The sequence below is a fragment of the Candoia aspera genome, chromosome 1 (genome assembly GCF_035149785.1).
Source record: "Candoia aspera isolate rCanAsp1 chromosome 1, rCanAsp1.hap2, whole genome shotgun sequence".
In the NCBI taxonomy this organism is placed as follows: domain Eukaryota; kingdom Metazoa; phylum Chordata; class Lepidosauria; order Squamata; family Boidae; genus Candoia; species Candoia aspera.
Window position 1 is genome coordinate 246,641,045 of NC_086153.1, and position 24,774 is coordinate 246,665,818.

Consider the following 24,774-nt stretch of genomic DNA (forward strand, 5'->3'; position numbering starts at 1 on the left):
ATATATTTGACTTTTGCTTCCAAGAAAACAAGTGAGGCATAATTCCCTAAAATATATGGCTAATCAAAAGGTTTGGATTCTTGTTCTACGTAATTGCTTTCTTTGAATGTATGTATCTATGCAGTGTTCATTGTCAGGAGCACTAAGCACCAAATCTTTGGCCCATCAGTGCCTTGATCCTGTTCTATCCAATGAGAGTTAAATCAAGCAATATTAATTTAATTTGAAATTGCACCAGTTTTCATGGGTATTATCTGTATCACTGTATTAGTGATTAGTTATGGCATAAATAGCCTACAAGATTTTTTTCGAGGAAGTTGTTTATTCACAGATGTGGAAGGTGAATCAATGTTCAAATGGGGAAGTTCTAGACTTATTACAAAAATGGACATGGAACTTTCAGTCAATATACTGTATCCTTCATCTCTAATACATCTAAGAGCTGAGCAGAAATCTCTCAATACTACTTGTTGATAATGCCCAGGGAAAAAGGAGTAGAATCACTGCAAGGTGGTACCTCCATTCCTAAACATCCAGAAACACTTCAGCAAGATACCATCATCAGTAATATTGAAAGATATTGAGAAATTTAGGCTAGATTTTGTCCTGCCTTTCCTCTAGGACCTTAAGGCAGTGTAAATAGTATAGTATTCTTGCCTCAATTTTTAAAACAACAACTCTGTAGTATATGTGAAGTTGTGAGATAGTCATGTCCCTAAGTTACCTAGTGACTCTCCAGGGCTGAAGGTCTATCCGAACCTCAGTCTCCCCAGTCCTAGGCTATCATCTGAAACACTACACCATATTGGCTCTTTTTCTAAAATCATACATTCCTGAATTTTTGTTTCCCAGGATGGATCATTCATCAGAGCAATCAAGGCCATCTCAGTACCAAATGTGGATCTCACTACAAACTGGAAGAGATCAAGACAACCCATTTCATCAAAAGCATCTAAAGCTGCAATGACACAGCCTATCCACCATTTTAGATAAATAGGGAATACACAGATAGTTGTTAAAATTGGCCAAGGACCAATAATGGATTATTAATATTTATTATACCAATATATTAATCAAGATAAATCAAGACCATCCATGAGTATTGACATCATTGCAGGTCTAGGTTTGTATACGTAGATTGGATGTTTTTTATGATGATGGTATAATGCTAAATAAAATGAAATAGTATGGTAAAGGTAAAGGTTTCCCTTGACATTAAGTCCAGTCATGTCCAACTCTAGGGGGCAGTGCTCATCTCCGTTTCAAAGCCGAAGAGCCGGCATTTGTCCGTAGACACTTCCGTGGTCATGTGGCTGGCATGACTACACGGAACGAAGTTACCTGCCCGCTGAAGCGGTACCTATTAATCTACTCACATTGGCATGTTTTTGAACTGCTAGGTTGGCAGGAGCTGGGACTAGCAACGGGCGCTCACCCCGTCACGCAGATTCGAACCGCTGACCTTCCGATCGGCAAGCTCAGCAGCTCAGCGGTTTAACCCGCAGCACCACCGCGTCCCTTGAAATAGTATGAGCAGATAGATAAAACTAATTGATCCACAAGGGTATAATTTTATAGTGTACCTTGATATCATTACAGCTATATTTTTAAATCTAAGAATATGCTATACAACTTTTCCTCTCCTGCTGAAGTCCTCTTAAAATGCTGCAGACAGAATTGTTATTATAACCTTCCAAGTGTCTTTTAATTTCTGTACACATTTATTTTAACTGAGATCTGACTCACCCAACAATTTGATTTGTCTGTCGTTCTGAGATTAAATACATGAATGTAAAAGGCAGATGTTTTAGTGGTAACAACAGAAAACTGTCTACTTCTTAATCATAACTCTGACAGCAGAACCTCATGCTCTAACATGATAGTAAGTAAAGTGCTAAAGCCATGACTTTTTTCCTAGTTTGAAATAAAAAGACAGATGAACACTTGGGATGCATCTATTAATGGAGCTTCTTGAGCAACTTCAACATTACTTTCTTTCCTGGTGATGTCTTCTATATTGTGAAAGAGTTTTTCAGATAAACAGGGCCTTTAGCATAAGGAAGAAAAACTGAAGCCTTCTTCCTGTCTACAGAAGTATCCACTGGATGGCAGTTTTGCAGCAGAATGCGTGCCACAAATTTTGTGGCATTATTAAAAGACAATAACATTAATGTGATGCAGTTTCCAACAACATGGAGGGCATTCCAGAAGCCAAGAGGAGTTGAATTGATTTAAATTCATTTGAGAGCAGAAACTAACATCCACCATGAGAAAGAAAGATCTGACCTCTCAATTTCCTTTCTAATCATCATACAATTTCCTTTCCTCCAATTTTGGAGTTCCATTATTAGGAAAGATAAAAGGGGGAGTTTGGAAAGCATGTGGGTAGTTGATTAAGAGTCATGATCCAAGCATTGGGCAAGCTTTCCACAGGAGAAAAAGTGGCTTTGAACATGATGTACATAATCTCCTTCCAATCAGTTATAACAGAAAAAATATATAGTATTAGAAGTGAATCCCAGGACCTGCTTAGATCTTCAAAGCCATACTGTACTTCCCATCTAAAACTTGAGATCATAGGGATCAACTGGACTTTCCCAAGAACACAATTTCATATTGGAAATACCAACACCAAGTATATCTTATCTCAGGTCATAACACCATGGACCATTCGTACTCTTTGAATCCAGGACAGGTCTTCCTATCTGATATTAGACTATTATTATATATGGAATATATATGGGTGTATATGAAACACTGTGAAAGAAATCACAGCACTTTTGCTTTGAACCTGTCCTCTCTGAGGTTCATTACTACCAAAGACATGCAGAAGATAGAAGTTAAGGAACAATGAAATAGGACCTTTGGTTGAAAACAGTTCTTCAACCCTTTCCTAAGCAATCTGAGACTAGGATATTTGAAAATTCTCCTACTCTGTAGAAGTGCTGTGCTCAGCTAAAGTATTCCTGCTAAGAGTCAGCATGCCAACTGAGACAGGCTCTCCAGAGTGGGAGGGGGAAGAAATGAAGAATGTGAGAAAAACTGCACAAGCTGTAAGAAAGATTACATGATTGACATATCACACAGAGCCTCTGGTAATTAGTCTAAAAATTCCCAAAGCCTTCTGTACCTTCACAACAGTGAAACATGAAATGTTCATGAATATACCTACTGAGAAGTGCTGTGACAATTTCTTCCATGTTCTCAAGAAAGCTGTTGAGATGTTGAGTGAAAGGGAGCTGAGGAGATGTGATCTGAGCTATTACTGCTGCTGCTTCGGCATGAGTAGCTTGGGAGTGTGTACCGTTTGTAAGAATGTCAGCCAAGCATAATATTCCATCAACCTAAGTGGAGAAGGAGGGGAAAAAAATGATGGAGCACATTTTGACAAAGCAACCTGGAGATGACAAGTGTTATAAAGAATAATGTATGAGTTGAAGGCAGCAGCCCTATTTGAAAGCTAGTCAGATAATAAAATGAAAAACCCTTTATCTATCCAAGTTTAAGATGCACACAATCAAGACCCTTTGTTATAAGAATGAATACATAAATAAAACAACTTTCATGGATTTTTAATCTGAGGTCACTGCTCAAGCAAGTACCGGGAATTTTGTGAGTAGGAGCAATACATGCTTATTCTATTCATGTTAGCAATATGGGACGGAGACAGCATTGGCCACCCTGCTGGATGATCTCCAGCAGCAGTGAAACAGGGGTAGTGCATCTCTCTTTGCCCTTCTTGACCTCTCTGCGGCCTTCGCTACCATCAATCATGATATCCTTCTGGATCGGCTCCATGGGGTGGGGGTGGGTGGCACAGTATTGTGTGGTTCACTTCCTTTCTGCGGAGCTGGTACCAGTCAATGTTAGTTGGGAGTGAGACATACTGTCCTTGACCCTGTTATGTGGAGTTCCACAGGATCTGGTCCTCTCCCCAGTCCTATTTAACATCTACATGAAGCTATTGGGTGAGATCATTCATTGCCATGGGGTGAGGTATCATCAGCCCTATCCCTTCTAGCCTTCCGGAAGGGTTCTTCCATCAGCCTTGGGGATCCCATGATGAGCCTGCAGGGTGGTTTGCATGATGTTAAGTGACTATTGTTCTCCAGCTATCTTGGGGTTTTTCATTTTTTTTATTTTTGTTTTTATTTATGTTTGATGTTTCTTGAATTGTTATATGGTTTTAATTGTTACTATGTTTGTAAGACTCCCAGAATCACACATTGTGAGATGGGTGGCTATATAAATGTCCAAAGAGTCAATTCTCTCCCCAAAATTAAATTATAGAGAACAACAGTCTTCTTTACTGGATTATTGAGAAGGACCTTCTTTTTATTGTTTAACTAAAAGAGAGGACATCTCAGAATTTAATCTCAGGTAAAACTAGGAAATTGCTTGAGATCTGCTGATTTGGGTGTGTGACACTGAATGAACTTTCCGAACTTAGCATGGGTTTCAGTTTTGTGATGTTTCAACCCAAACTGATGCTAATGGACTTTAGCCTTGTATGGAAGAAAAATTGGAGACGCGGGTGGGGAGGGGATCTTCCCACTGGAAATGGGATGTGTTTCTTTCCATTACCCTTAGATTTGACTCCACATATTCCTCCTCATCAAAAATAATAAAAACACTTTATTTAATAAAGACCTAAAAGTGTAAGACTGTCCCTCATCCTTGCCTCTATAGGGGTGCCTCCTGATGCAAATTAATGAAGGAAAGCTATTTCAGTGGTTTATATGGAAACCAAATATTAAAGACTTTGTTTTTTCTCCAATTTACATCTAAATCTCCAAAGAATTTGAAGGTGTTTAACATTTGCTTCATCTCTATGAAAGGCTTCCACAAACATCCTGAATTTATTTCTGGTTCAGGAGAACTTGACTGACATCTGGATTCCTAATACATAGCATCCCAATTCTCTCTTATCACAAGTTTTGATATAAAATATAGTAGGCTGTTCATCATACTGTATTCGGTTCTTGTGTTCAAAATGTCTTCAGTTCTTGTCAGTAATTAATGCTGATGCCTTAAGTGGTTTATTTAAAGCTTTCCTGGCTCTCATTTTTGCTATTCATTAATAGGCAATGCCAAATTACTTTAACTATCCCTATCTGGATATAAATTAATATATTTGGCTTTCTGTTATTCATAACTGCATTTTCTGAGAAATGCTATCAGGTTTACAAAAATAAATTTATTTATTTTATTTATTTATTTTTCTATCCCACCTTTATTATTTTTATAAATAACTCAAGGCAGAGAACATACTATACCTATTACTCCTTCCCCCTCCTATTTTCCCCACAACAACAACCCTGTGAGGTGAGTTGGGCTGAGAGACAGTAACTGGCCCATTATAATTATGATTATTGCAAGGATAAATATATCACAGGCATATTTATTTTATAGAACACAATGTTTGGCATCTAATGTTCAGAAATGAAACAAAGTTACGTTCCCAATGTCCATTTTTGGAGAAGATTCAAACATCAAGATTTCAGGACAACAGAACTCCCATTCAGTGGCAGTGTAGCTGTTCTGATGTTTCAAAACAAAGGAAGCTAGTTCCAATAAAAGCCTTCACAGGAACAAGTAGAGACACTGTAAAGATGATGGCCATAGTAGCAGAAAATGGATTTATCAAATTTGATCAGACCTGCATAATTTCTGTCCCACCAGATTGTACATAGGCCTATCAGCCAAGCATCACAGCCTCTTTTGGATCTAGATATTCTTGTTTTGGAAGATTATTTTTTAACCCTAGCCATAGAAGTTTGCTAATAATGGAGGAGTGAAACTTTATAGTCTGCATGAATTTTGCATACCTACACTAATACATATGCTATCTCTTGTTTCTGCTTGAATAAGATGCTTACAAGTCAATCTAAATATTTATATTTAAATCAATATTTCAATTTGTATTTTCTAAAAAAATAATTCCCTATCAAAATATCAAATTTTAAAATATTTTAATACTTTCTGAAGTCATATACTGTAGAAATATTTAAGGTGTGGAAAAAGGCAGCAAATGCAAAGTTCAAACTTTATATTAGTTTGGCCAATATGGATCCAGTTGGTTGATATCAGAACTTGCAAAGACAGAGTGTCTCTAGTGACTTGCAAACTGCATTTAGTTTGAATGCTTAGCCTAAGCAAGTGACATCTTCATAATTATGTTGTGGTTTTGCCCAATTTTGGCTGAAACAGATGTCAGTTAATAGGGAGCCCCTTAAGTTCTGTATGGGTTGTTCTTGCATTGAACCAGTTGTCCAAATTGCAGACTGCATGCATTCATAAAATATTAGCCATGAACCAAAACTCAATAGCAGGAAGGAACTAAGACCCCAAATTTAGCACACGTACACAAATCAGCAAATACTGTGTTCTGTCTATGACTGCAGCTTTGCTGTGGAGCATTCTCATATTCTTAGTTAAGGAAAAAAGGAGAAAATGGTGCCAGATGCTAGCTTATGGAGTGTTGCTGTTTGGGAGATAATGCAGAGGTTGGGTGAGACATAGTATTGGGAGGTGAAAACTAGGGGGGAAACACAGGATAGAGTGTCCATGTTTTGGGAGCGGGGAATGGCTGGTTGAGAAGAAGGAGCCAGACCAATAGAAGGGCAGCACAGTTTTAAATTGAAGGGGTAGCAGCCAGTTAGAATCATTGTTTTCAAGGACTTACGATGCAGATCATGTTGTGATTCACAGCGAAACAGCCTGGTGGGTCTAACTCTTCTCACACAAAGAGAGGCCATATCTCCTCTGATCATCTTCAGCCTATGCCATTTATTCTCTTACTGCTTCACAATATAAAACTGGAAGATTTATTCTCAGATCTGTTGTACAGTAAATTGCTGCCATTGATTGTCAGTAAGTTATTAGAAATAGAAGAACAAAATGAAGGTGAAAGATTTGCTGATATCTTGGGTTTGGAAATGAGGATATGATTGAATTGTGAGAATGAAACTATGGCAAGAAATTTACATGGCTTACCCAGAAAAACAATGTAGGTTTTAGAACAACCGCTTCCTTATTACATTGAGGCAGTACCCCCACTCATCCCACAAACAATTTCCCTCTCCCTTATAACAGTAGTGCAATAAACTAAGGTGTACTTTATACTGTTTTGGCCTGATCGGGAAGTATGTGTATGTGAGGGGGAGGGGGAATAAAATTTACCAGGCCACACCATTTATAAGTGTCCAATAATAAATTTTAAAAGGACAGAGGAACAATCTAATGAAAGCACTTTAACATCCCAAAAGAAATTGCTGTTCAAAGCATTTATATAATTAGCTTTCACACTGAAAGGAACTTTGGATGGTTGCCTTGCTTTCTGTTTAATTCTGGAGAAGTAATCAGCTAAAATGTCAAACATGTTCAATATCTTGGCAATACAAGAGAATGGGTCAGCTAGATAATACAAACAAAAGAATTCTATGAATGCAGCATAATACAAGAGAGACTTTGCATTTGAGGAATATTTGAGTGGTGAAACAATAACTGTAAAGTTTAAGACTTTCCATTTAAGAAAAGTGCTTGATAAAATTTGTCAGCTATAGCCAGACTGGAGGACCATCTTCTTACACCTTGCTTCCATGCATTCCACTTTTCTGTACAGAGAATGGATCCCTTGCGCTCCTAGTCCCACTGTCTGAAAAAAGTACTTGTCAGACATTATATTTCATGTATGCACAATGCCACGCTAGTGATGCTGCACCCACAAAAGGCTTGTTTGACTCAGTAGTTTCAAATTTAATAGGTAGATGGCTTTAGTCCATTGGGCTGACAGAATCTGGAATCTGGAGTTGGGAGAATATGTCAAGTTTCACATGATGAGGGCATTCCATCACAAAATTCCTATCCAGGGGGAGCGAACTGTTGAAAACTTCATGCCATTCCTCCATCTACTTCCTAGAAAGTATTTCCCAACCTGATATATAAACTTCAACTCCCAGAATTCTCCAGTCAGCACAGCCATTTTTGAGAATTCTGAAGTCCACATATCATGAGAGCTACCAGGTTAGGAAATGCTGCCCTAGGATGTTCCCTACCATCCCCAGTTTAATTTTATAGATTTTTTTTCAGCAAGTGGGCATACCTCCAAAGTAATGCCTGTTATCTCTAAGATAATCTACAGAGCCTGTGTTGGTTCCCAGATACTGCTTTATGTATTTATTTTTTTCCTTTGGTCAAGGAAATAATTATAATTTGATATCAACCTTTGGAGCGGGGGACTGCCTTTACTACATTATTGCATTTATCTTTAGGCAGTCTCAAAATGGTCTCCCCTGCTTTAGATGGAGGCAATTAGTTGGCAGTAGCTAAGGCTGTGCTTTCTTCAAAGACCAAGAACACAATTTGGAAGATCTTTTAAACTTTGTGCTAACTGGGGAAGCACAGATTAATGCCATGGCTAGGAGGGCTTTTTCCCAACTTGGACTGGTAGACATGAAGCCCTATCTTGAAAGGATGGATGTGGTCTGAATTATAGGTAAAGGTAGGTAAAGGTTTCCCTTGACATTAAGTCCAGTCATGTCTGACTCTAGGGGGCAGTGCTCATCTCCGTTTCAAAGCCGAAGAGCTGGTGTTTGTCCGTAGACACTTCCGTGGTCATGTGACCAGCATGACTAAACGGAATGCCGTTACCTGCCTGCCAAAGCGGTACCTATTAATTGACTCACATTTGCATGTTTTTGAACTGCTAGGTTGGCAGGAGCTGGGACTAGCAACGGGAGCTCACCCCGTCACACGGATTTGAACCGCCGACCTTCCAATCGGCAAGTTTAACCCGCAGCGCCACCGCGTCCCTTAAGGTCTGAATTATCCATCCACTCTATTCCTGTTATTTGATGGTAAAATAGTATTATTAAAATAAAATAAAGTGAGTAAGACTGCTTAAGACTGTAGATCTCTCTCTACATACCTGCCTGAGCATCTATGGGAATAACATATTCAGATCCTACAAAAGCTTTGCTACATCAATAATATTCCCTTTCCATGCTCCTTTAATATCACAACTTTAGTAAATTTTACCCTGCTGTCACTGTTGTCATCTCTCCCATTATACTGTCTAATATATTCATGCAAACACAGATATACCCCTATCAGTAAGGCCAGCACACACACACATACACAATATTGCATTATTTACAATTGAACAGGATAAGAAAAAAGATAATCTAAGATAATTTAATGAATGATTTACATGTGGGGTAAATGAAGGAGACAGGAGATCTAAACACAAGACTAATTGAAAGTTACTGCCTTGAAACAAAAATAAAGGACTATAATGTAATATATTGTATAATAATATATTTTGAAGAAGGGGAACAAAGAAGGGGAAGGAAAGGAGAGCTGTGGAAAGTCAGATAAATGCACTGACTGAAGAACGATCACAAATAAATCAATTGGTCATCTATAGGAAAGAGTGTCCTCAAGAGAACCTGAGTGATTAAGGGGTATGACTGTGATATCTATGATTCTACCTACCTACCTACCTATCATCATCTATTTATCATATCTATCATACCTCAACCTCCTACAGTTTGCCAAAGGCTGAGAAAGGAGCAACTGCTTGCAAGGATCATTTTGCTATAAATGTACACCAATACCACCCTCTCTCCCCATTTCACCAAATGAATGAGTGACTGAATAAAATGATGCCTTTTAGCATTATTATGTGAATGCTAAAAGATATCATTTCATTCATTCATTCATTCATTCATGTATGTATGGGGGCATACAGTTCCAAGCCTTTATTTGAAGGCAAATCTCAGTGGAAGACTTTGAATCACAAAACTGAATGAAGTCACTGACAGGATGAATCAAAGATGCCTGTCCCATCTCAGAGGAGGTAAGAAATCACTACTGATATCAGTTCAACAGCTTTTAACCAGCTTACATAGTGCCATTGATATAATGTCCTTTATCCAACACATGTTAGGCAAGTATAACAAAACATTTCTCAACGCAATAAGTATACCCCTTCCTTATTTAAAATTCTCAGACTAGAGAGACAAGTTATTACATGTCATGCCTTTAGGAAGCCATGGAAATGCCATAATAAAACATTGGTCAGTGGCACTTAGGCTATTTCCCCCTCCCGTACTTTACCTTTATGTGAACTAGGAAGGGGCTCATCTGAGCTGTTTCCTCAAGTTACTTTCATCCACCAGGCTCAAACTCTGCTTATCTGACCTTGCCTTGCTAGCGGCTCTTCCTCCTGTCCTTCAAGGCCATTCCCTCTGTCCTCAACAGATACCCAAAATGAGAGAAATGGCTGAATTCACAGGCAGGCCTACACATCCATTGTCAGATGAGCATGCAGGAACAGAAACTGTCAGGCAACTAGTAATAATTATGGACTGGAAGCCCGAGACAGAACACAAGCTAAATGTTAATACTGCTCACCTAACAGTTGGAATCTCTCTCTGTGTTTGTATGTATGTATGTACAGTATGTATGTATGTGTGCATCCATGTGCACATAGGTAACTATGCTCCTTAAAATTAGATCACTATGAGCATTCATTTACTTTTGAACATTTCAAGTGATAAATCTTGTTTTATGCAAACAGCAAAAAAAGTGTGTGTGTCGTCAAGAGATGACAGAATTATACGCCTATATGCACATCTAAAGGAGTCTTCTAGAACATGTGATATTTGGGGATGCGGAAGAAACAAGCTGAAGCATCTGATACTAACTTTAGGTTAACCTGAAAATCATTTAAGTATTATAATTAACACAGAAACTTCTTCCACATCCAAAGGTTGGGTTTCTCTTAACGTTAAATCTTAAAATACCAAATTTAAGGATGGGATATTTCACATTGGCTAAAATTCTTCCTAAATCATATTGTTTGTATTGATGGTTATTACTTTGGAGTTTTGTTGTTATATCTGACTTGATTATAATAATAGTTTTTAAAGTGCCAAATCATTATATGGTTATTTTTATATACTGTCTTAATTCAGTGTTACTGGTAGAATAATAGAGAAACATTTTTCTCTTCTTGACATTTTGTAAATTCTTATCTAATCTTTACAGTTTGTAAATCCTTCATTTTTTTTTCTTTTTTCCTCTCTGGTTCTATTCTCAAGTATATTTAAAAATAAAATGAAGTCTAAAAAATTCAGAAGATAAACAGGAGAAAATGCAATGATCAGCATTGCATCACACTGAGTTCAGTAATGTTTACTAACAAGTTAATAGCAATGTTCTATGTCTCTTGTTTCTGACTGTCACTGTCATTCATTATGGTTATGTCTTCATTTAATTTATTCCTTGGAACAAAAGTAATTTCCTCTGTCAGTCCTTTTTTTTTGGGGGGGGGGGTTCTAATAAATCTTTATCTTCTCTTTGTCCTAGGAGCCCTCTGGGGCATGCATATGACATCACAATGCAGAATTCTTGGTGTTCTCTGAGCCTGGTTGTTCGCTCACAGACGTTTCATACCCAACTAGGTAACATCACTAGTGCAAGTTAAGTGTGCCTGTTTATATGCAGTAGCTTGCCCTGCCAGTTTTGGTGGGGGTGTGGTTTTCTCCTTGGTAGTTCCTTGATTATTTCCTTGCTGGACATCCTGGACTAATATTCATTGTCAGAATAGACAATCCTTGACTCTGTTATTACAGAACCCTGATAAAATTGTTAGCACAAATCTCTATTAACTACCTTTATATTAAGAACAATTGTTGCAGCTCTCACAGCCACTAGATGTCACTATTACACAGCCCTATAATTTTGGATGCCTTTATGCTGAGTTTTTGGATTGTTCTTGCTGAAGCCTTAATCACTGCTCTGACAGTATTACATATAAGCTAGAATTCATGAACTGAAAAGATTCTTCTTGAAGACTTAAATGCTGCTATAAATTGTATTACTTGTACCCTTCAGCCCTTTCATCGTGTTTATATCAGTTAGGGGTAATAAAAGCAAACATACAGGGCTTCATAGCAGTTTACTGGCAATTGCCCTAGATCATATCTTAATAAGGGTTAAATTTTGCATAGTGTGGAAGGCAGTGGAAAACACTGATAAATATAATAGAGTCCCTTATTTTCTTTGGAACAGTGCACTATAATAAACCTTCCTGCTGGATTAGGCCAAATAAATATATTTAAATGCTCTGACCTCACTGGGAAAAAAGAAAAGGATTTGGTACAGAATGTCCTTAAGAAAATACTCTTTTTGGTTATTCTTTAGTCTGAAAAAAGAAGTTTTTATTATTCTACGCAAGATACACGCTCCAATATTTTTAAACCATGTTAAGGATAAATTGGTTTACATAATAAATTCAAAACAATAGGAAGGTGATTGATTGCAGTTGTTATGTGCTATTAATTGCATGTTTTATTATCTATAATTTGTCAGAGATGTTTTAAATGCTCTTATATTAAGTTACTCACCAAGCATCATGATTGAATTGCAGTAGTATAAATAGAATAAATATCATTTTAAAAATATTAAAACTAATTGTAACAATAAAACAGAAAAACAGTGTGGTGTAGTGATTAAGATGTTGGACTGGCAGCAGAAAGACTCATGCAAATCCATCCTCAACCATAGCCAATGTTTATTATATTTTAGAATAATTGGTTTTATTGTTGCTAGTTTATTGTTAATGGCTTTTATTACATTCATACATTGCCATCATATTATTACCTTTCAGGGTAAGCAAAGTTATTCAAAACACAGAGAAAGAATAAGAAGTAGGAAGCAAAAGAATTTAGAAGCAGGAAGTAAGAAAAAAGGACATTTATTAAATCTAGGCTTTTTTTAATCTGTTCAATCGTGTCTGATTCTTGGAGACTGCCTGGACAAGACCCTGCAGTTTTCTTGGCAAGATTTCAGAAGTGGTTTGCTGTTGCCTCCTTTCTAGGGCTGAGAGAGAGTGACTGGCCCAAGGTCACCCAGCTGGCTTTGTTCCTAAGGTGGGACTAGAATTCACAGTCTCCTGGTTTCTAGCCAGATGCCTTCACCACTACACCAAACCAGCTCTAAACCTAGTTTAGAGCAACATAATTCATTACACCACTCCATAGCTTCTTTCACTGAAAACTATCTTTCTTCTACCATTTCAATACACAGATTCCTAACTCTTTTTGAGAAATTTGCCAACTCCATTCAACCATGCTCCTCCTCTTCCTCTTCTTCCACTCAACCCATTCACTTTTCCTTCATATATTTGTTTTGCTGTTCAAACCTCATTTATATGTACTTCTTTCATGTCAGTATTCAATCCACATTCATTCATCAGCTGTTCATTCTTGTCTTTATTATTTGTTTGTAAATCACACTAAGTTCTTTTGGAAAGAAAAGTGGTATAGCAATAAATAGCCACAACAGCCTATCTGAGCCCCAAAGACAAGCAAGGAGAATGTCCCCTGCTGATCTTAAAGTGATGCTGTCACTTATACCTGAAGGCAGTCTAATATCTTGGGTCAAATGTACTTATAACTTTAAAAATCAAAATGAGAACTTCAACTTGAGCTTGTTTATTAATGTGATATATATCCCACCTGAGCCCTAGCTGACCTTGACTCAAAAAATCTTAGAACTTGGACAGAAAACACTAGAATTTCCAGGACTGTAGATTAAACTAGGAAGTAATAAATATCTTGAAAGAAGAACATGCCAAACTAGTTCCATGTTTTTTGCCAAGAAAACAATATGTCCATACCTATGAAGTCTTCAGGAGTCAATGTAGATCATGGGAGAGTTTATTTTATTTATGAGCCCACCAACCAGTACCAAGTAGCACTACCACAGCTGAAGTTTCAAAATTATCTTTTTAATTGACTATTACATTACTCTTGTATGGGATACACCAGTGCATGTACAGCTGGCAATAGCTATACATCCTATAACAAAGGAATCTAGTCTGTACAGTAGAAAGAGGGGGTGTCTCAGCATTTAGCATTCTTTCAGATGACTAAAATTCAGTCTTAAGGCTTTTGGGGAGGGGGGGAATATGGTCCAAACAAATTGCTTATCTAAAAGAGGTGTTAGATATACTGTTCATATTGTTCATGTGGGAATTAATGTGGCCAAAGTCACTGTGTAGCATAGCACTTCTTCAGAAGTGAAGGTGAGTTCCAAAAGTGAGAGGAAACACTTAAAAAAAGAAATGAAAGGAGAAAGTAAGTTTTTCATTCCTTTGGTGGACACACACCAGAAAGTTCTTGGGGAGAAGAAAAGAACAGCCTGATGCCTTTAGCTGCCAGTAGAATCTCTTGTGCCAGCAGTTCACAACCATCACTGATTCTGAGCATTCAAGTGAAGATACACAGAAGAACAGCTTAATTGGGTTTTTTTTTCCAGATCTAGAGATATATTTGAGTAACTTCAAGGCTTGCACTGTCCTTCTGTGTCCCAATTTTTTAAAAATTGATAAATCACAAAGTCAGCAGCCTGGTTTGTAACAGGAGACAAAGCCAGTGTGTCAGCAAGTCTACTTCATTATAGTAGTGTGTTTGGCTCCCGTACAGAATACACTTCAACAAGGAGATTTTGTGCCAATTACCCTGCTTTTTTCTTTACAAACTATTTCAATCAGTCCTGAAATATACTGGCTGCTGCTAGCCAATGCCTGTAACATAAAGACCTGTGATGTGCAAGCTCAGGGAGATCTATACAAGTCTGCCCTGTTAGGCAATTATAAATCTGTGGGTATGTGAGCTCCACTGCAGTTTAAACTATTAGAATAGCTTTAAATATACATCTCCTGCAGCCTTGTTCACACATTACTGGGCTCAGCCATACACTGAATGAACATGCATATGGCAAGAGCAGCGCACATTCCTTCCTGCCACAATACCTGCATTCCATCTCATGTCTGCGACATGTAAACGTGAACAGCAACCTCTTTCTGACATGAACAAAACTGGGGTCTCTCCACTGAAAGATTCCTTGTGTGGATGGAGAGACTGAGTTCATTTAAGCCAAATTTAAGCAAGGACATTATGCTACAGGGAGGCAATTTTCTTATTCCCATATAAACAGAGTTGACATGTGCTGTTTCTATATCTGATTATATACTTTTTTTCTCTTTTTAAATTCTTATTTTGATTTTGAGTTTACAAATATCTCAATTCACAAATAAGCAACCCAAAAGTCCTGTTGTGCTTTTGGATATCCATGGGTAAGAAAATAAAAGCATAAGCGTTTATAAAAAGTGATGTATTCTCCTAATTGTCCTGATCTCTTTCAGCTTTCTCTACTAGCTACTAAAGAGGGAAGGAATGATATAAATGTTACTGCTGTAAATCTCTTTATTGATTTTCATTAAACACTGCCCTGAGTTTAAAAGCTCAGCAAGCTTCAGTTTGCTTCTCAGGTGGATTATCTAGAGCTGCAGGAGAACAACATTATCATTAGTCACATTGGAGATTATTTCTCAGGTGCTGATTTTGAATCACTTGTCAAATGTATGTCTGCCCTCCACTTTGTCCATATTATAAAGCCCTAAATAAATCCCAAAGCATTGTCAGGGGATGGTAAGCCAGTTCTCATTCACAACAGTAATTTAGTGTCATCCCATAGTAGTGGACTTCTGACCATAAATTGAGTGCCAGTTAATTTTTTTGATATAATCTTTAGCATCAAGAAAAATAAACCCTCAGTATAAAACATCAATAAGTCGAACAGTGAGAATGAAGTTGGGGTTCTTTCTCCATATCTCAGTTTGTCCAAATATAGTTCCCCAAAATGGGATTTAGGAAAAAGAAAGTTCCATAACAGCCTGCCCAAGGATGCACCCCCTTTTAGGGACTGAGGGCTGCACTTGGTCTTTGAATGGCAAAGTGTATGTGGTGCCATGACAAAAATTTGATCAAAGTAACCTTTAAATTGAAGTAAAATTAACTGACTACATGATCACTTCCAATATATTAATTTTCCTCTTCAGTTATATTAAATATTGCAATACAGTGGCCAGCTTTGGAAGGGCTCTGGAAGCTATATCCAAGGCTTTCAGGAGGTGAGCTCAAAAAGGTCAAATTGGCACCCACAATCACCCTGTCATGGTCACCATGTGGCTTTATGCTGTACATTCCATCTTTACCTGATTGTACCTATTCTATGGGTTTGGTTTTTCCCTCACTTTCTTAGATTTGAACAAACAACTTTTTGGCCATGTAGTTGCCAAAAATAGAAAAACCTAGATCACAGAAACTGTCAATTGATTAATTGTTGTCCTTTTCTTCAATCAAAGCATCAGCTGATTAACTTCCCAGCAAACTTCCAATTCAGATTAGAAATAATTTTCAGACTGCAATAGGCCAATCAAGAAATAAACTATCCTCAATTGTTTGATTAAGGGTAATCAAGAATTTAAACAGATTGCTTTTAACCACTATGAAAACTGGCTCTCTTAGGAGTGACTGTAAAAGTCTAGGGAGTATTGTTCACTGTTGGTAATAGTATTGTGGAGAATTTCAGAAGCTTTTCAACAGGCTTAACTTACAACAGCAAATAAGAAAACCACATATATCAAGATGTTGAAGCTATAAGAAAGGGGTGGTGGGATTCTGGTTTCCTGGGAAATGAACAAAAATCACCAGAATGACCTTAAATACAAATTTAAAAGCAAACATTAGGATAGTTTATAAATAGTATAGAATCAAAATAAGAAAGCAGTGATGAGTTCCTCCACTTTTTCCTCCTTAAAATCATGTTATATGTCAATGCCGATGATGTCTCTGCAATTATAGTGGATGTAGCTACCTTTGCAAAGTAGTTGGTTTTGCTTTGCAAGGCCTGGTAGGTGCCTTTTTAAGGGCCCCAAAGATGCCTCTGGCTACCTTTTGAACATGACGCTGTGCTCCATGAGGAAGTCAAGTTCAAATACTTTGTCCAAGCAGCAGGGTCTCTGAGCTTTAACTTTTCACTCAGGGGCAACACTCTGGGTGAACATTTGCCAGTTCTCCACAATGTGTTTGCCCAATTTCCCTATGGAGGAAGTAACTGTATGAAGAGAATGACCATATCAGGCCAGAATGCTCCAGATTACTTTGAATGCTTTGTAAACTGAGGGCATGGAAGTTGGGTTCATACTTTGCACAAGCACAAAATGGTAAACAGATCAGAACTGTATGCCAAAAACAACAGGTATGAGAAGCTGTTTATTGCAGATGACTTATCTATAATTATCAACCATGGATACATGAAACTGTGGATAATGGGACCACCTGTGGTCTTTTTTAAACTAATCATAACAAATACTAAATCATAACAATGAACTCCTTCAGGCGTTAGTTTTTATAGATGGTGTAAGTACCTTTTTAACTAAAGTTCACCAGTCATGAAATATAAAGCACTCTCAGTAATGCTGTCAATTTGGATATAATTCCAAACATCCATTTTATAAAGTTATCCAAGCTCTTTGCAAATGTCTGTTTTTTCAGTTACCAACAATGTCTGTGCATGTAAGGAATGCATTTCTCATTGTACCATGTTTTTGTAAGAAAAAGATCTGTTAAAGTTTTTGAAGGTTGATTCCCCAAATTGTTTCAGCTTTATTCCAAGTTAGAAAAATGAAATCTAAAATCCACAGAACCCATGACTAGGGGCAACCGTTGTGAAAATGCAGGAATGAATCTCCAGACCACAAAGGTAAATAAATCACCCCACTCTCTTCCAATGCTAATTCACTGAAAGACTTTGGGGAAGGCAGCAGTAGGTAAAGCCATGAAGCTGGGATTTTAACATCATCTGTTTATGCCACACACACTCATTCAGTTCTTAAATAGAGTTGTTTCAAAGAGTATAAGAATCATTCTCTTACATTAAGCACTCCATGAACTGTGATCATTTTAGATCTGTCAGCCTGATGCTTCATTTGCAATTATGATCTATGACTGAATAAAAGAAGCTGTGTGACTCATTAACCAGACATACAGTAGATGGGTATCAGAGTGGATGGTTATCAGTCTGAGAGGTTCCAGGCTTCATGAATATGATCATGGCAAAAGAAAAGAAAGACTTCATTGTATGGTTATATAACTGGCTATTATGTCACTTCCAACCATTCTTTGTAACATTCTTAGCTTGAAAGCAGAGTAGTGATGATCCTCACTCATTGCTTATGAAGTTCTGTGTGATGATGTGAGGTCAACAGTAGGAACTTGTCAAGCTCAGGATATGACATTGGTTTATTTTTAAAATGGGTTTAGCAAAATTATACGCTTGCTCATCAACATGTTCTGCAGGCAGCTTGAATTAAATGCAATAATACAATAATTAAAAATAGCAATACGCTATTGCTAAAAAGCTTTCCTTTTTAATTAATTGGAAAATAAAGCCAACTACAGCTCAGTCTTTAAGAGATTTTTCTCAGAACAAATATCCAAGTTGTTTAAAAGGCCTTCATGAATAAAAAGTTCTGGCCTCGAAGAACAGTGAAAAAAAGTGTCTAATGAGCTATGCTTAGGAGACTCTTTCAGTGTCAAGGAGCCATCACTGAGAAAGTTCTGTCTTTCAGAGCAGCTGAGCTTGCTTCAGTTAAGGATCTTAAGAACTGCCAGGATGACAAGGATCAACTGGATATGTGTGCCAGAAGGCCAAATATACTGGTCCCAGACCATTAAGAGCTTTATCAGTGAAAAAACAACATTTAAACTAGGTCTATGAACTGACGCTTCAGCAAAGGATCATTACCTTGTCATGGTGCTGGAGCTTGAGCACCTCAATGATGCCATGAGCTAAACCGTAAAGGGCCACCCAAGACGGGAAGGTCATGACAGGTCAGACTAAATGCGATCCCTGGGGAAGGTAATGGCAACCCACTCCAGTATTCTTGCCGTGAAAACTAAATGGATCAGTACAACCAGAGATATGTCGGTATACCATCGGAAGATGAGACCCCCAGGTCGGAAGATGGTCAAAATGCTACTGGGGAGGAACAGAGGATGAGTTCAACTAGCCCCAGACGTGATGACGCAGCTAGCTCAAAGCCGAAAGGACGGCTAGCGGCCGACGGTGCTGGTGGTGAACGGCGAATCCGACGTTCTAAGGATCAACACACCATTGGAACCTGGAATGTAAGATCTATGAGCCAGGGCAAATTGGATGTGGTTATTGGTGAGATGTCAAGATTAAAGATAGACATTCTGGGCGTCAGTGAACTGAAATGGACTGGAATGGGCCACTTCACATCAAATGACCACCAGATCTACTACTGTGGACAAGAGGACCACAGAAGAAATGAAGTAGCCTTCATAATTAATAGTAAAGGGGCTAAAGCAGTGCTTGGATACAATCCCAAAAACAATAGAATGATCTCAATTCGAATTCAGGGCAAGCCATCTAACATTACAGTGATCCAAATATACGCCCCAACCACAGATGCTGAAGAAGCTGAAGTAGAGCAGTTCTATGAGGATCTGCAGCACCTACTGGACAACACGACTAAAAAAGATGTTATTTTCATCACAGGAGACTGGAATGCTAAGGTGGGCAGTCAAAAGACACCTGGAATTACAGGTAAGCATGGCCTGGGAGAACAAAATGAAGCAGGACATAGGCTGATAGAATTTTGCCAAGACAACTCACTCTGCGTAACAAACACTCTCTTCCAACAACCTAAGAGACGGCTTTATACATGGACTTCACCAGATGGACAACACCGAAATCAGATTGACTACATCCTTTGCAGCCAAAGGTGGCGGACATCTATACAGTCAGTAAAAAGACCTGGAGCTGACTGTAGTTCCGATCACAAACTTCTTATTGCACAATTTAGGATCAGACTAAAGAGATTAGGGAAGACCCACAGATCAGCTAGATATGAGCTCACTCATATTCCTAAGGAATATGCAGTGGAGGTGAAGAATCGATTTAAGGGACTGGACTTAGTAGATAGGGTCCCGGAAGAACTATGGACAGAAGTTCACAACATTGTTCAGGAGGCGGCAACAAAATACATCCCAAAGAAAGAGAAAACCAAGAAGGCAAAACGGCTGTCTGCTGAGACACTAGAAGTAGCCCAAGAAAGAAGGAAAGCAAAAGGCAACAGTGATAGGGGGAGATATGCCCAATTAAATGCACAATTCCAGAGGTTAGCCAGAAGAGATAAGGAATTATTTTTAAACAAGCAATGTGCGGAAGTGGAAGAAGACAATAGAATAGGAAGGACAAGAGACCTCTTCCAGAAAATTAGAAACATTGGAGGTAAATTCCAGGCAAAAATGGGCATGATCAAAAACAAAGATGGCAAGGACCATCTTTGAAGATGAAGAAGAAGAGATCAAGAAAAGGTGGCAAGAATATACAGAAGACCTGTATAGCAAGGATAACAATATCGGGGATAGCTTTGACGGTGTGGTCAGTGAGCTAGAGCCAGACATCCTGAAGAGTGAGGTTGAATGGGCCTTAAGAAGCATTGCTAATAACAAGGCAGCAGGAGACAACGGCATCCCAGCTGAACTGTTCAAAATCTTGCGAGATGATGCTGTCAAGGTAATGCATGCTATATGCCAGCAAATTTGGAAAACACAAGAATGGCCATCAGATTGGAAAAAATCAACTTATATCCCCATACCAAAAAAGGGAAACACTAAAGACTGTTCAAACTATCGAACAGTGGCACTCATTTCACATGCCAGTAAGGTAATGCTCAAGATCCTGCAAGGTAGACTTCAGCAATTCATGGAGTGAGAATTGCCAGATGCACAAGCTGGGTTTGGAAAAGGCAGAGGAACTAGGGACCAAATTGCCAATATCCGCTGGATAATGGAAAAAGCCAGGGAGTTTCAGAAAAACATCTATTTCTGTTTTATTGACTATTCTAAAGCCTTTGACTGTGTGGACCACAACAAATTGTGGCAAGTTCTTAGTGATATGGGGATACCAAGTCATCTTGTCTGCCTCCTGAAGAATCTGTATAACGACCAAGTAGCAACAGTAAGAACAGACCACGGAACAACGGACTGGTTTAAGATTGGGAAAGGAGTACGGCAGGGCTGTATACTCTCACCCTACCTATTCAACTTGTATGCAGAACACATCATGCGACATGCTGGGCTTGAGGAATGCAAGGCTGGAGTTAAAATGAATCCAAGGAATCCAAGGCTAGAAGAAACATTAACAATCTCAGATATGCAGATGATACCACTTTGATGGCTGAAAGCGAAGAGGAACTGAGGAGCCTTATGATGAAGGTGAAAGAAGAAAGTGCAAAAGCTGGCTTGCAGCTAAACCTCAAAAAAACCAAGATTATGGCAACCAGCTTGATTGATAACTGGCAAATAGAGGGAGAAAACGTAGAAGCAGTGAAAGACTTTGTATTTCTAGGTGCGAAGATTACTGCAGATGCTGACTGCAGTCAGGAAATCAGAAGACGCTTAATCCTTGGGAGAAGAGCAATGACAAATCTCAATAAAATAGTTAAGAGCAGAGACATCACACTGACAACAAAAGTCTGCATAGTTAAAGCAATGGTGTTCCCCGTAGTAACATATGGCTGCGAGAGCTGGACCATAAGGAAGGCTGAGAGAAGGAAGATCGATGCTTTTGAACTGTGGTGTTGGAGGAGAATTCTGAGAGTGCCTTGGACTGCCAGAAGGTCAAACCAGTCCATCCTCCAGGAAATAAAGCCAGACTGCTCACTTGAGGGAATGATATTAAAGGCAAAACTGAAATACTTTGGCCACATAATGAGAAGACAGGACACCCTGGAGAAGATGCTGATGCTCGGGAGAGTGGAAGGCAAAAGGAAGAGGGGCCGACCAAGGGCAAGGTGGGTGGATGATATTCTAGAGGTGACCGACTCATCCCTGGGGGAGCTGGCGGTGTTGACGGCCGACAGGAAGCTCTGGCGTGGGCTGGTCCATGAAGTCACGAAGAGTCGGAAGCGACTAAACGAATAAACAACAATGAACTGACGGTAAAGGTCTACTTCACATTGCTGTAAAGTTGTAGCATGTAGCTCTGTCTGGTTTTATTTGAGCTGAATTTCCTGAGAGCCCAGTCCATATTCTTCATTACATTTTAAGCAAATAGACTTTGCTCAGTGATAATATTGGGACAGTTTTTTGCATTAACGTGCACAAAGGCAAAATGTTGCATCTTCCTTGCTTATAAGTTTCAGAGAAGTAGATTTATTTTATATATTGTCTGCCATGCCACAAAGCATACTGTAGGTGTTAATTTATATTGCTGCAACTGGTATTCAGTACTGGCATGGTACTGCATTCCTCTCACGCTAATTAAACATTATCACTGAGTAAGAAATTTTCAGTTGAACTCGACTGGCATCACCCAGAATCTGCCGTGGCTCTCTAATGCTCTGGACAGATGCCTTCATTTTAATAACAGAGCAATCTGCTTGTCTGCATCCCATCTGTCTGAAAGCATTATAGTCAGAGTACCACATCCTTCAGACCAATTTTGCTAACTTCCATTATAGCTGCTTTCTCAGAATATGAGAGAGGTTAGGGATGCATGCTGTTTGTAGCTGCATTTGACTCCTTTTTTTTCTTTCTTATCCCAACCTTACCACTGCACAGGCCTTTCATACATCTCATTTAGAGCTCTGAATCCTAGGGCCTTTTCTTAAGTTTGTGTCTTATAGCTGAAGCCCACATGCTATCCAAAAAGTGTGCTGTTTAGAGAATTAAATGGGCAAATGTAATGTTAAATGCACTAAATACAAAAGATTGCAAAAATTTGTTTTAACTTGTGTGGATCTGATGTTCCTAGGTCCAACTTTTACTGCTAAGATAGAAACTGCCTTGCATTAATCACAGCTGGCCCAAGGTAACAGGTAGTTGATTTACATGGGCAGTACACAAGTGTCTGTTTCTTGTGTGTTTAGAGTTCCCGTTCCTCCAGAATTCAAGATTGCATACATGGCAAAGCCCATCCCAGTTTTAGTCTCACAACAATCTCGTGAGGTAAACTGGGCTGAGAATAATGATTGGCACATCATCACCCAGTAAGTCTTATGCTGAATGGGAACTGAACACAGGATTCCCCAGTCCTTGTCCAAGACACCTACCATTATACCACACTGATTCTTCCTATGTAGGATAATGACTTAATGAAGGGACTGAAATAAGATTCAAGAGATTACATTACAATTTTATGTGCCAGCAGTGCACAGGAATAATAATAATAATAATAATAATAATAATAATAATAATAATAATAATAATTGAAAAGAGTCAACTCGGATCAAAATCTCTAGTTCTGGCCAATTATAAAGCTTAATCTAGGTCAGTAGTTGTCAGCCTTTTGTTTCTTAAATCCCACCAATCACTCTGTCAAAAAACCTGAGTCCCATCATACCAGAAACAACAATAAAAACACTTTTCCAAAATAAGGATCCTGTTATATTTATCATTTCCACTAAGCTTTAACAACTTAACCAAAGTTTCAGTGGCTTACTGTATCCACCTAGACCACTGCTCAACTAGCCTGGGGAAAGGAAGACCATCACTGGAGGCTGAGTAGAAGTCAGTCAACCAGTACCTCTAAGGTTTCCTGCCTCCTTGGAATCTTCATACAGTACAAAGGGAGCTCAGACATCTATAACCTGTAAGCACCAGGAGGCTGGTATTCTCAACAATGTGGCAGCCTCTTTATTTAGCAAATTGTATACCAAGTGGGCACCAACACCTACTCCTGGAGGCCTCCCATCAACTCATAACTTTTTCTGAAAAGTTCCTCAATCAAGGAGACAATCCGTGAGGAGATATTAAGTGATGATTATAATGGTAACATCTATATGTCAAACATGAAGCTTGGATCTTTCCTACCATTCTTCAAAGAATTCTAAGGCATCATCATTAAATAAGAAATATTTAATGCTTGCACCTGGGATTTTTGAAACTTTATCCATGTCCCCATAACTTGCACACAGAAATATTCTTAGAAACATTCTAGAAGGGTGATTTTTGGATTTTTTCCAGTCATAATCTGACTGTGATTTGATAATGGATATATCTTGCAGCCCTGGAAACTGTTGATCTTGCCTAACACTCTTTATATGTCAGCTGTGCTTTTAATTGAGGTAATGTGATAAGTAGGAATTTGACAGAAGCAGATAAATTTCTCAAGGGTATGGGCACGCATGGTTCATTTCTACTGTTCCCTTTTATTTCTTCTAAGTAGTTTGAAGAGCACTGTAATTACAATGAAAAATAACAAAGCAAGACTTTTTTGTCATTATTGTTATTATTATTTTGTCATTATTGTTATTGACTAAGAAAGACTTGGCTTTTATCACTTGAGGAACATGTGCAAAATGCTGCTATTATCTTCTGCAACTAAGTGCCATAATCTCTTCAGTGAGTGTGTGACTCCCAATTACCGCAATGCAGCATTAACTATCCCATTAGGTGATATTGCCTGCCTTATCCTTTTAAATGATGTTGGTCTAAGCCTACTTAACTTAGACAACTGATTGATAATAAGGTCATTTTGATTTGCTGATGATTTCACTACTTTGTCACCAAACAACTTCCATTGTCATGGTGCTCTCTCTCCTTTAAAACAATGTTTTTAAATCTAATGCACTGTTAGGTATCACATAATGTGATCACAATGGACTAAGGAATGAGCAAACTTAACGCATAATTATACAAAGAAAAGTCGAAAGGGGTAGTTGCAAATGTTTTCATGAAACTGATTAATTGCCTCTGTTATATATTTCTGAGAATTCTTAAAGGAATGTCTATAATTGCTATACTTGAAAGCTCTTTAGTTCCTTGAGATGCAAAATAATGTAACTTTGTAATAGAACACGTTTGCAGAAAAATATTTATTTTA

The 24,774-nt window shown here is 38.3% G+C and overlaps 1 protein-coding gene across 1 annotated transcript in view; it reads right to left on the reverse strand.

The window, feature by feature from the left end:
- Positions 1-24,774, reverse strand: part of INSC (INSC spindle orientation adaptor protein) — a 98,645-nt gene that overhangs the window by 19,693 nt on the left and 54,178 nt on the right. Inside the window, exon 7 of the mRNA XM_063293022.1 lies at positions 3,173-3,344. Within this exon, the coding sequence (XP_063149092.1) occupies positions 3,173-3,344 (172 nt within the window). The remainder of the gene's footprint in view (positions 1-3,172; positions 3,345-24,774) is intronic.